The sequence below is a fragment of the Loxodonta africana genome, chromosome 11, assembly GCF_030014295.1.
Source record: "Loxodonta africana isolate mLoxAfr1 chromosome 11, mLoxAfr1.hap2, whole genome shotgun sequence".
In the NCBI taxonomy this organism is placed as follows: domain Eukaryota; kingdom Metazoa; phylum Chordata; class Mammalia; order Proboscidea; family Elephantidae; genus Loxodonta; species Loxodonta africana.
The window spans coordinates 72,098,780-72,111,787 of NC_087352.1; the positions used below are offsets into that span (position 1 = coordinate 72,098,780).

Consider the following 13,008-nt stretch of genomic DNA (forward strand, 5'->3'; position numbering starts at 1 on the left):
ACTGCACTGTCCAAATATGCAAGGCCACTAGCCTCATATGCATGCTACTGTGCACTTGCAATATGGCTAGTCTCAACTGAAATGGGCTGTAAATGTAAAAATCCCAATATTTTTTATACTGATTATATGTTGAAATGATAATATTTTTGGATGTGCTGTATTAAAGAAAATGTGTTATTAAAAGAAATCTCACCTGTTTCTTTTATTATGTGGCTACTAGAAAACTTAAAAACTCCCAAGAAAATTTTCACCCCCTCTTCTTTCAGCATATTCATTATGTACAGTATGCATTTCAGTGTTAATTTGTCAGATGACTCCATGTTCCACCAGGGTCTGGGGCAAGTCTCCACTCTCACACTAGTCTTCATAACCACCTCTCACATCCTCCATCTAGCATTCTCCACCCAACTCTCAAGCTATCCAACTCTCCGGGCCCTCCTAACCCTAAGCTAACACACCCCAACATTCTGTTACAGCACCCACTTCTCTCTGCTCCTGCTATACATTCTCTTGGAGGCCATTCTTTACTCTCATGACTTCAGCTATCACCTCAGTTCAGATGATTCAGAATTTTTTTGTTTAGCACCTGCACCTCTCAATTTAAATGTCAGGATATTCTATTCTAAATCAAGCCCTAAAAGATGAATCTATGTACTTATGAAAAATAAAGGGAAGGACTGACTGAAGTTCAAACTCACAACTACCTGCCAAATTCCTAGAATTATTGGTGTGTCCTGGGAAGGAGTCAAGAGTTAGCACACTTTGTGAAGTATGTTTATTTACAAAAGCTATTAACATAAAAATTAAGTACTCTGGACTTCCTCTTTTTTTATTTTCTATGCCCTCCCTCTGAAGGGGGTAATAAATAATTAAGTGTCCCAAAAAAGGGCACATGAAAAAAGGAGACCCAAAATAACACAAAATTAGGAAAATTCAGTAATGAATAAAGAAAGAATGTGGGCTCTTCATCTGGGCCCCACGAATACAGGTCTGCAGATCCCTGACTCCCTGAAAGTATATACAAAGTTGTGGTGTGTGGGCATATATAACAATTTTGAGAAAAGGCCCTATAGCTTTCATCAGATTTTCAAAGGATCTATAACGCAAACAGCGACTACTGCTATAAGTGACTTAAAAATAAAACTCAATTAAATTATAAAGGTAAAGAAAGGTTATGTATTTACGTGATAAATATTTTAAGACACCAACGACTGTATTACTTAAGGTACTTGTAGTCATTAAGTCCATTACAGCGCACATCTGTTAACTCTGTATATCTTCACAGTATGATCTTCACCACAACTTGCAAAGTGTAACCACTCAGCGCTTTCTGCTTCATTCTGTTCAGTTTTTCCATTACAATTCTTCCAGCATAATTTTCTGATAGCAAGTGTATGACTTTGGCTAAAACAAAGGTAGAGAATGCATGAAATGACTGTACACTGTCACTATAAAACATTTTACTAGGTGCTCACCTAGATATTAATGAGTATGCTCTTTCTGTTAGTGTTAACACAAATGGAAGTCAAATCTGAAAATGTACAGGTTTTAAAAACCATCATTAATATTTTAGCAACTTTAACCTTGAAAACATCTTATTCTATTTACTTTGAACTGTCAGACTAAATACTTACGGCCAATGACGCTACCAAAAAGAGCAAGAAATAACAAGGTATTTCTGTCAAATTTTATTTTAATAATCAGTGGAATTCATAAAATGGTATTAACAGTCTTTCAGATGACACTGAAAATGTTATACGTGTATTTTTAAATTAAGAATTCCAATTTCACAACATATTCCTTATCATTCTATTGATATCTCTGTGAGATGGCTGGAACTCACATTTTTACTGCTGGGTAAAGAAAGGCAGCAAAAAATTCAATGAACTGTTGCCAAAGTCATACAGTGAAAGAATCTTGGTCTCCAATGTGACCTTGAACTGTATGACCTTGGGCAAGACACTCATATTAACCCACCACCCCAATACACACTAATGGCAGATCTAGAATGCTACCAAACATAGATGATTAATGAACTCTTATGAAAATATAACATCCTCTATAAATTTAACCTGCAAACTGGCAGATGCCCAAACCAAAAAGGAATAAAGTAAAAAACTTAAGTCAGGTAGTAAACACTGAAAACAATACCAGAGCACACAAGCTATATTTTGAGGTGTTGGGAATCCCTGTCGGCACATGCACTCTCAGGATATAAAGGTATGAATGAAGGGTAGCCTTGAAGTAATGAAACACATTTTAAAATCAACAAACCAAATGACTGAGCCCTCGCAAGTGGTCACTCTAGAAGGTTACACGGACTTCGAAAAGAATGCTGTGCCGCGATGCTTCCTGTCATTCTTATAAAGGAAATACTTCCAGATTACGCAGGCTATGATGAATGCTCTCAATAGCAGTTCATCTTCCTTTGAGGAGGAATTTGATTATTGAAAGTAGTCAAGGGTCATTTGGAACTGAGCTTTATCAATGAAATGAATGCCAAGCTTAAAAAATAAACTGAATGATCAAAATGGGTAAAATGTGGAAAGTATTATAAGATTAATTTTCTTCTGTCACTGATATGCTAGTTTTGGTATAATTCCTAAAGAGAAGTTTCAAAAGTATTTTATTGATCGGTATTAAAAGTTCCCTTATTTCATAAAAAGAATGGTTTGAAGTAGTGATATCACTGAACAGTATAAATGGTATATTGTTTCCCAAGGGGGTTACTTTGAGGGACAGTATTTATTTGGCTATTTATGAGTCAGAATTGACTTGATGGCAGTGGGTAAGCTGTAAGATGGTGGAATTTTTTTCCTGTAATGTCCTTTAAACACAGCATGTTAACACATCACATTTAGAACATATGGAGTTTGGGGAACCAACCTAAAAGGCAGTATTTGCTTATATTACCTTTGTATCTCATTACTAGCAAAAACCAAAAATTTTAATTTGAAAGATACTGGAAGTTTTATAAGTGGAGTATTAGCAATCCAAATAATATAATGTGGTAAGTTAAGAATGGGTTCCCAAGTCATCATAAGTGACTTAAAAAAAAAAAAAACCCTCAAAATGAAAACCTCGTGTCTGTGCATGTCCTCTTCCTCTGCTTTCTAAGGGGCTCCCTGCCAGTGTCCCACACCAAGCCATGGAAGTAGTCTGCATACCAGGTAGAGGCAGAGTGTGATGCTGAATACTCTCGCTGTGGGCAGGTCAAGGAGGAAGGAAGGAAAAGAGAAGGGATGGGAGTCCAGGAAGAGAAAAAATTTAAAATGCCTGGAATATGGAATTTTATTGGCGTTCTTCCCTCTTCAGCAAACTGCAGCAAAAACTACCTCTGCTGCTAAATCTGAGATCAGAGAGGTGGGAGGGAACCCATGAAGGCAGCGCCATGAAGGCAGAATCTCATTTTAATTAATACAGTTATAATGAGTGGTAACATCTTTGCTGATATGGAGACAGGGTCCACTGGCTAAAATATTTTGTAAAAGACATGTGTTCACAAGTCTTCCCATTAAGCCAATCATCCTCATCATGATACTGTCATTTGGAAGTATGTTTGAAATTCTATTTTGAACAGCAGTGAAATCATGAAGGTTCAAGAATCCTAAGAAAATATGACGTAGAATGATGTTAATGGCTTTTTGACAGTTTAGACATTTTTGAGAATAAAATGAGTAAAAAGGTAGATTAAAAAATCATCTCTGGTGTGTCTATACAGTTGTGTGTGTGTTTACGGGGGCGGGGGGATGATTACAAATGACAGACATTCTAAGCTAGCTCAGGTGACCAGGGCCCTTATAAGAGAGGCTTAAGGAGTACTTGAAAGTCAGTCAAGGGGTTTTCAGAGGCACCTAACAGTTTGCTCCATCAGGGGATATGAGCTGGGGTGTTCAAATGCAAGGATGGGGCTACTAAACATAATCTGTAACATTTCAAAGAATTACTAACATTCTGAATCAAATTTTATTAAGAATCTACCATAGATAAATTCCAAAAGGATACTGTTAAAACATGTACTTTACGGGATAGTGATAAAGGTTGTACATGGTAAGAATGTAATCAATTTCACTGAATCATACCTGTGGAAATCATGGAATTGGTAAAGGTTTTGTGTGTATTTTCACCACAGCAATAATTAAAAAAAAAAAAATGTCTTCACAAAAAAATTACTCGTCTCAAATGGTTATTGTCTGCAAATGCAATGTTCTGCACACACACAATCTGGATAAGCAGACTTGAAAAACAAAGTGTGATATAATTAGGCAACAATTTCAAGAGCCTAAGAACCACATAACAGAGGCCGTGCTTCGTGATGAGCACACAGTAGAAATCTATGCTCCTTCCTATGCACACGTGGCATGAAATTCACTGCTAAAGATGCCATGATTTCTATCTAATCTGATGGAAATAAAAATAGGAAGTAAATACCTTTGACTTGTTTCTACACAGCGGGCCCAGTCATTTACTTCTGGAATTTGATCAGTCTTTTTCCAGCTATACAAACAAATCCTTCCACACTCTAATCCTACTGCAACAACATACCTGTTTTAAGTGGGGAGGGGGAGAAAAGAGCAATTAATTTACCATGAATTTCTGTTATCGCATCGTCACTTTAAAGTAGTTCTTCATGGCGTTCCCAGCTGCCCCTGCCTTATAAGGGACTCTGAAAGCTCCAGCCCAGGCTCTGGTGTCTTCCCCTACTGTGCTCTCAAGGAGCCTCCTCTCTGGAGACAGCACACACGTTCTCCTCTGATGTCTGCTGGTGAAGCCCTCGAGCCAGTGTTTCTGCAGCTGGCTGAAGGGACCCTAGTCACACTAAAGGCACTTAGGACAGAGAGAACACTACAATCCTGTACTTGGTTGATCCAAGAAGCCTGAGTCACACTTTTACTCTCTATTTTACCACTCTGAATCATGGAGTTCTATCAATTTAAAATTCTTAAAAGCATTATGAAAAAAGCAGCAACTTAGAAGCTAAGAAAACCCACAAATAAAACTATAAGAAGGCTAAATAATGAGAAGCCAAGTGGTCCTCTTAAAGAAAACATAAAACTAAGCTCCACACAGACTCACCGCTGGGAATGGTTAAGCACTGGGCAGACACTGACGGCTGTCACAGCCCCACCCACGTCCAGGACTGAGGAACAGGGGCCAATGCTATACTCCACAGAGTCATCACTGGAGTCACACTCGCCCCAGACAACTACCTAAACAGACAGACCAAACTATGTAAAGCTTTCTCCTTGAAGAGTTTCTAGCAATGCATTTGAAGGGTTTCAATGGCATAGACAATGCAAAATATTTACTCAGATATTTACCAAAAAAAAAAAAAAAATAGCGATTACATTTGTGCATGATGTTCCAGGACTTCAGAGTATTTCAAGCATTAGAGAGAGGCCACAGGGCAGAAGACACAAGTCTGTGAGACCTCAACTACCTACCTAAGTGTGTTGTCCAAAGACGAGCTGTCCCTATCTAAAGACCAGAGGGGTGTCTAGAATGCTCTCGTACTCATGAAACCCATTCTGACTCAATGAGAGTCCATTGGTCATGTCCTCTCTGAGAACCCGTACACCTACCCAAGAAGTTGCCACAGGCTTTATGGGCACCAATCAAGTCCCTAGCTCTCCCCCTATGCCACCCACTGCTCAGGGAAGCAGCTCAGCTGTCATGAGTAGTTAACTTTGATGATACCTGCTCAAAAAAATGACACTTCTCTGAAAGCTCATGTCTCAAGGGTGGATGACTGGTCACAAAGAAATGGAGAAGGAAATAAAACAGATGACAGTTACAAAATGTAGGCCAAAGCAAGATCCTGAACAGTAGGTTTTCCAAGAGTGTGCAGAGAGTGATAGCTCCTCCATTTCAAACCCTACACATCCCTGGGGGCCACAGCTGAGCCGTCTTCTCCTGGGGGTGACTCTGGAGGGCAGAAGCAGTGCTGCTGCCTCAGCACCTAGCACAGTGTAGGGAAATAAACACTGGGGGAAGAAATAAATACGCAAATGAACAGACGTGACAGTGTGGCACAAAGATGCTCAGGAGGCTGACATTTCAGGGTGTACCCTGAGTGATCCCATGCCCGTGCTAGCCCTCCACTTCTGTAATGTGTACCACGTCTCTGACTGGAGAGGGCAGGAATGGGAAAGAAGCATCAAACTGCATCACCACCTCTGGTTAGAGGAGATGCAGGAAAAAGAAAGGACATTGTAAAGAGTACGAAGAGACAGGAGGTGGACATTTTCCCAGAGAACAAGCACAAAGGTCATGTTGAAGTATATACCACTAGCTAACTTGCTTTAATTTTTAAAAGTCTGGGTGCTCCCTCGGCCCCCCAAATAAAAAGGTAAGCATCTCTCATTACAGAAAATAATTTCCTTCCACTGGAGCCATGTGATGAGGGTCATGTGTCTGAAAGGCCTTCTCTTCACATCTTTGGTATTTTGGAGAAACGGACTTGTAGAATTTAAAAAGAAAAAAAATTTTTTTTTTTTTTTTTTAACGAATGTTTATGAATAACAGATGGGAACATATAAATTGATTAAAAATGTGACAGAGAGGCAGGATTATATTCTTTGTTTAAGCTTTCCTGTGATAATATTACTTTTCACATTAAAAAAAAAAAATATATATATATATTTAAATTACCTTTCTGTCTCGACTCCCTGTGAAGAAATACTTGCCATCAGGACTCCAATCACAAGACCAAATAATTCTACTGTGCACAGCAGTGACTTTGTTGGTGAAGGCAAAGAGACTGAAAATTGGCTCTGAAAGAAACATGTACACACCATTCACAAAGCAGAGAAAGCAGTTTTTTTCCCTTACCTTTTGTATCTTTTAGAAAGATTATATTTAAATGCCATACTCACCGTGTGATCTAGTCATCAGTTTAGAAATGCTGACTTCAGTAACAGAACAAGCTTAGGGACTGGCCCCTCACCAGGAGATGGTGGGCAGTATTTTCCTGGTAAATGATGCTTTTATATTGACCAGTCACTCTCTAGTGACTGATGACAAACATCCAGACACTCAACTAAAGGTTCAATTTATGCCTATGGAAGAAGCCTGCAGCAACTTAGCCTTATGTAGGCATTAGCCAGATTGCACACTGAGCTTTAAAAAAGATTAATGCACCATTTAAATAATGTAAAACAAAACAGAACAAAAATATTTTCCTTGTATGACTTAAATGTAAGATAACTTCTAAGCCCTTATATGAACTAAACTTAAAACATATCACTTCTTTCCAGGCAGGAGGGGGAACAGGTCTATTAATCTACGATCCATAAAGATACAACAAATTAAAAGATACATCATTAGCATCACTTTAACTTTTTTTTAAAAGTAAGCGTTACATGTTACAAAATCATTACTGAAGCAAAATAAAATAGTTTATTTTATCTCCTGAGTATGTGTTATGGAGCCCTGGAGGCACAGTGGTTAACAGCTGTGCTGCTAACCAAAAGGTCAGTAGTTCAAACCCACCAGCCGCTCCTTGGAAACTACTGGGCAGTTCTACTCAGTCCTATAGGGTCGCTACGAATTGTAACTGACTCCATGGCAACGGGTTTGGTTTTATGTGTTATAATCCCTAGGTATTCATTAAAATATAAGAAACTAAGAAACTAGACCTATCACAAGATCAAATGATGCAAGTCATCAATGGAAAAATAAAAAGCAAAGTTAAACAACACAAATATATTTAAAACACTCTACAATTCACCTACCAAAAGAAACTGGAGGGATAAACAACAGAAAGACTTTTTCTTTTTTTAATTATACGAGGCTCAGAATATACATATAAGTGGTTTAATGCTTTGCCCAGCGTTCGTTCATGTTATCCACAGGCAGACGCCTAAAATCCCTTTCTCAATTTATCAAAGTAACAGGGCCGGATGGGAAAAGATTAAGGATACTGTTCCCTTTAAGTTTCATATTTTAAAATATTACTATATTCATAAAATAGTTCAGAAAGTAGAAGAAATCTCTCACCTTCAATTTTTTTTTAGTTGTACCTTCATTATTTATGCCCCATAAATTTCTCACTATGCCATCCCTTCAGTTTGTGGTGGCATTTGGCTTTTGTGGTAAACATTTGCAAAATAAAAATTTTCTACAAATAGATTGTTTTTTTAAACTAAAATGTCTGAACACATGGCATCCTAACCACATGATCACAAGAAAGTCAAGCCCGAGATCACCTACACTGAAGACTTACAAGGGTGGTTACCCTTTGTCAGTTATCACAGAGCTTTCAAAGGCTTCATAACTGTGAAGCTCTGCCTTTCATCCTACTATCATTTCCATCTGTCTTATCCAATAGCTGCTCGGGATGGATAAAATGGACACGTGTTCCATTAATAACCTTTCGGCCCAATGAGAAGCTGTTTTACCTAGCTCAGGTGAGACCGTGTCCTGTCTTTTCCACAACGACCACGTCCGATCTCTGGAAACCGCTAGTAAGAACCTGTCATTAGGAGAGAAGGCCATCTGTGTGACAGTCAAGCTGTGGAAAACTAAATTCTGAACTTGTTTCCAAGATGTAGTGTTCCAAAGAATGATAGCTGCATGCTCTTTCTTAGCTGCCTATAAAACAGAGATGAAACCATAAAGCAATTTAAGTAAAAATCAAGTGAAAAGAAAACATTAACTATATATATATATATATACATTGTTTCTATGGGTACATTTGTATGTATCTGTGTAAGTATAAAGAAAAAGGTCTGAGGAGATACATAATACTACCAGGCGCAATCTCTGGGAATAGGTACAAAAGACTGGTATTAGAAAACATGACCCATCATGGACTTATATTGCAGTCATGGTTTGATTTTTTTAAGAAGAAACATTTGAAAAGATCAGACTTAATGGTCTGACTGAGACTAGAAGGACCCCAGAGGTCATGTTCCCCAGACCTTCTGTTAGCCCAAAACAGGAACCATTCTCAAAGCCAACTCTTCAGACAGGGATTGGACTGGACTACAAGATAGAAAATGATACTGGTGAGGAGCGAGCTTCTTGGATCAAGTAAACACATGAGACTATGTGGGCAGCTCCTGCCTGGAAGAGAGATGAGAAGGCAGAGGGGCACAGGAGCTGGCTGAATGGACACGGAAATACAGGGTAGAGAGAACAAGTGTGCTGTCTCATTAGGGGGAGAGCAACTAGGAGTATATAGCAAGGTGTATGTAAATTTTTGTATGAGAGACTGACTTGTAAACTTTCACTTAAAGCACTATAAGAAAAAAAAACCTAAAGTAGTTAAAAAAAAGTAGAAACATTTGTATAATAATTTGGTAATTGGAAGTTAGTTTATAACACTAAAAACACTAGAAGCAAAAGAAAAAACAGATAAATGGGACCTCACTCATCAAATAACTTTATCAGTAAAGAGACAGCCTACAGATTAGGAGAAAGTTTTTGAGAATCATAGCATATACCTGATAAGGGTTTAATATCCAGAATACATAAAGAATTCCTATGACTTAACGGCAAAAAGACAAACACCCCAGTAGAAAAATGGGCAAAGGACTTGGACAGTTAGTTTACTAAAGAGGATATACAAATGGCCAACAAGCACATAAAAAGATATTCAACACCATTAGTCATTCCAAAAAACCAACCACACTCATTACCGTCAAACTGATACCAACTCACAGCAACCCTACAGGACAGAGTAGAAACTGTCCCTAGGGTTTCCAAGGCTGTAAATTTTTACGGAAGCAGACTGCCGTATCTTTCTCCATGGAATGGCTGGTGGGTTCGAACTGTCAACCTTTTGGTTAACAAACAAGCACTTCATCACTTCACCAGGCTGTTAACCAGGGCTCCTTCATTAGTCATTAGGGAGATACAGATCACAACCACAATGAGGAAAGAGACACAAGGAATCTGGAAGTTGATGGATATGTTCATTATCTTGGTTGTGGTGATGATTTCACAGGTAGAAACATATGGCAAAACCGACCAAATTACTCACTTTTAAACGTGTAGTTTAGAGTATGCCAATGACACCTAAATAAAGCTGTTAAAAAATGTTAGTTTAAAAGAAGGATGCATATTCTTGCTAGAAGTGGGCCAACTTGAAAAGGGAAAAATAATCAGTTATACGATTGGCATTGCCCTACGATAAAAATAAATTAGTTCCTCAGTGGAAGCACAACCATTCTTAGTACTGAAATCCACTCTCCCCACAAGACCCTGTGACAGAAGGAACTCTCAGAGCCATCCTCAGAGTGGACTAGTTACGGGAGATGGCATGGCAATATAGCATATTTCTTATGATGCTCCTCAATGTAGGCCAGTAGCCAGAAGTCACAGCAAAAGCAAGGACACGGGGCTCATCTAGGCAGGCAGCTCTTATCTTAATGCTTAGATAAATTTTAGAAAATTTAGAGGAATGCAGAGCAGTGTCAGGGTTTCAGGCCCTTCAGACAACTCTTCATTAGTGTTATCGCCCTTCTATCCTTCATACGATGTGGATAAATACTCAAGAGTGATCAAGTTCATTCTTGCAGGTAAAAGTCTGAAGTGCACTATTCTGCAGCCCATGTGCCGTGACAGCCAGCTGAGCCAGCCACCACCCTGCATGGGCCTAGGGGCTATACCCACTTAGGTTGGTGGCTATAGCATTCTTGAGAAACAGTCGGATGAACTGCACTTTGAACTTCACATTTTCATTTCCCTGGGTCTCCAGGACTCCAAATTATCTTAAAATTTACTTCCCACATTTTCATGTATCATTTAAGATGCTTAATTCAATCATTTTGAGCAGGAGGCATAAATAAGCTCAAGCTAAGTATTTAAGGGAAAAAAAAGGTGCAGCTGAAAAAGATTTAAAATGCAACTGCAAGCTTTTGGAGGCAGAGAAGGGGAAAGATAGAATAAGAGTCAGGAAAAGCAGGCACTGGTGGCCTTTCAGGTAGTGTCTTACCTAAATCGCTACCAAACTTTCCAGTGCCTGACGACCCAAATAAACTGTGACCAGTAGAATAAACAGTATAAGTCCCTACCTTACATGCTGAGGCAAGCAGAGTCTTTGAACTGTTACAAGCAACACAAAATATTTCATAACCATGTCCATATCTACAATCAAAAAAGAGAAAAGACATGACCCCTGTATTGGTAAAATGTATCTATTCTCATGGTGCAAAACTATAAAAAGTGAAAAGGTAACATCAATCCCTCTAACTAACATAGAGTTCTTTTAAAGAACATCACATTTTCATCTGAGCAAACATTAGGAGAAAAAAACGGATGCAGAGAAAAATGCTAGCTTCCTAAAAGTAATACACCCACTCCTCACTTATTGACATGGTTAGGTTTCAAAGACCAGGTCATTATGCGAAAATCGGTGTCATGTGAAAATGGAGGAAGATGACATCAGATCACAAAATAGAGGCTGACTACATCATAACTGCCAAATTACATCATTATATAAGTGCCAAACCTCTGAGAATCATGGCCCAGCCAAGCTGACATAAAACCTTAACCATCACAGCCAGCTTTACTCTCGCCTCCCACCTCAGTGTTCGTTACTGCCAGACATGCGTCATTACTGCACAAAATAGTCCAATAGATTTTTTACTATTGTTGTAAATGTGAAATGTAGGATAACCAGACAGTTGATAAGTGAGGGGGTGTACAACTCATTTGAACAATTAGATTAACACACAAGTTTCACCGCCCACTCCCAAACAGTAAAATAAACAGTAAACCATAGAAAGGTTTTGATGGAGTCCCAGCAAAGACAAAAAAACACTTAAAAAGGAAAAAACATAATACCATGTCCCTCTATTTTAAAAATTAAGGAAAATAAACCAACTTAATAAAATACATAGTAATCTGAAAATCAATGCAAGATTTGATTCTTGTCATTTTTGTCCAAAAACCCACTGCTGTCGAGTTGATTCTGACTCATAGCAACCCCATAGGACAGAGTAGAACTGCCCGTCCCAAGGAGCGCCTGGAGGATTCAAATTGCTGACCTCTTGGTTAGCAGCCGTAGCACTTAACCACTACACCACCAGGGTTTCCATCACTTTTGCAGAGACACTAAAAGACCCAAAACTAAGAGAAAATGTAGGTAGGAAAAAGGCAAAGGAGAAAATCAAGTTGTGGGGGGAAAAAAATCACAAGTTACAACAGAGTCAGACCAAAAAGCTAAGTACAGTTTAACTTACAGTTTTTGAACTTCAGGCCACAATGTATTCTGCAAAAGATGATCCTCAGTGGGAGGTTCTATAATAAATTTATAGCACTGCAATTATTTTTTCTACTTACATGCAAATAAAAAAGTGAATTATAAAGCATGTATTTAGGTCAGTGGTGACAGTTGCCATGCTATGTCTGCTAATGATTTTATTAAAACATCTTTTTGTTATATCTTACCAGTAAGTATGGAGGGTTGAAAGGCCATCTGGTGATACTCAATACCCGTACTAGTTAACAGTTCTTCTTCATCAGAAGGCTGAGGAATTATATCTCCTAGTTTAAAGAAATACATGAACATCATAAATGTAATCACTATTCTTATGTCCCCTATACTTGGCTCAAGACTAAGGTCACCAGATGCAAAGTAGTGGGTCTGGAATTCAGAGCCACATCCACATGCTTCCAAAGCCAAGAATATTTCCACCACTCTAGTAGGCGCCCTGGTGGTGAACTGGTTAAGAACTCAGGTGTTAACCAAAAAAGTTGGCAGTTCACATCCACTACCCGCTCCTTGGAAACCGTATGGGGACGTTCTACTCTGTCCTATTGGGTTGCTATGAATCGGAATTGACTCAACAGCAATGGGGTTTTTTATTTTTCTTGTATTTTCCAAATGTGTTCCCTGGAGCATTAGGCAATTCCATGAAGTTTTCTTTCCTTTTTCTTTGACCAAAACATTTCCCAAACCTTTTAAACTAGGAAACATATTTTTCACGTTACCCCTATTAACATCCCGTGGTTGTGGCACTCCATGAAACACACTTTGTGAAAGCTCACCAATTTCAGTGG

The 13,008-nt window shown here is 38.6% G+C and overlaps 1 protein-coding gene across 2 annotated transcripts in view; it reads right to left on the reverse strand.

Moving 5' to 3' along the window:
- Window positions 1–1,153: 1,153 nt before the first annotated feature.
- ELP2 (elongator acetyltransferase complex subunit 2) overlaps window positions 1,154–13,008 on the reverse strand; it is a 43,003-nt gene continuing 31,148 nt past the window's right edge. Inside the window, exons 15-22 of one of the 2 annotated variants that reach the window (XM_010586763.3) lie at window positions 12,397–12,492; window positions 12,189–12,246; window positions 11,019–11,091; window positions 8,400–8,592; window positions 6,652–6,773; window positions 5,077–5,210; window positions 4,432–4,545; window positions 1,154–1,404 (exon numbers count right to left, since the gene is read on the reverse strand). In XM_010586763.3, coding sequence (XP_010585065.2) covers window positions 1,248–1,404; window positions 4,432–4,545; window positions 5,077–5,210; window positions 6,652–6,773; window positions 8,400–8,592; window positions 11,019–11,091; window positions 12,189–12,246; window positions 12,397–12,492 — 947 coding nt within the window. In that variant the 3' untranslated portion in view covers window positions 1,154–1,247. The remainder of the gene's footprint in view (window positions 1,405–4,431; window positions 4,546–5,076; window positions 5,211–6,651; window positions 6,774–8,399; window positions 8,593–11,018; window positions 11,092–12,188; window positions 12,247–12,396; window positions 12,493–13,008) is intronic. The other variant, XR_010323461.1, reaches the window with a different exon arrangement.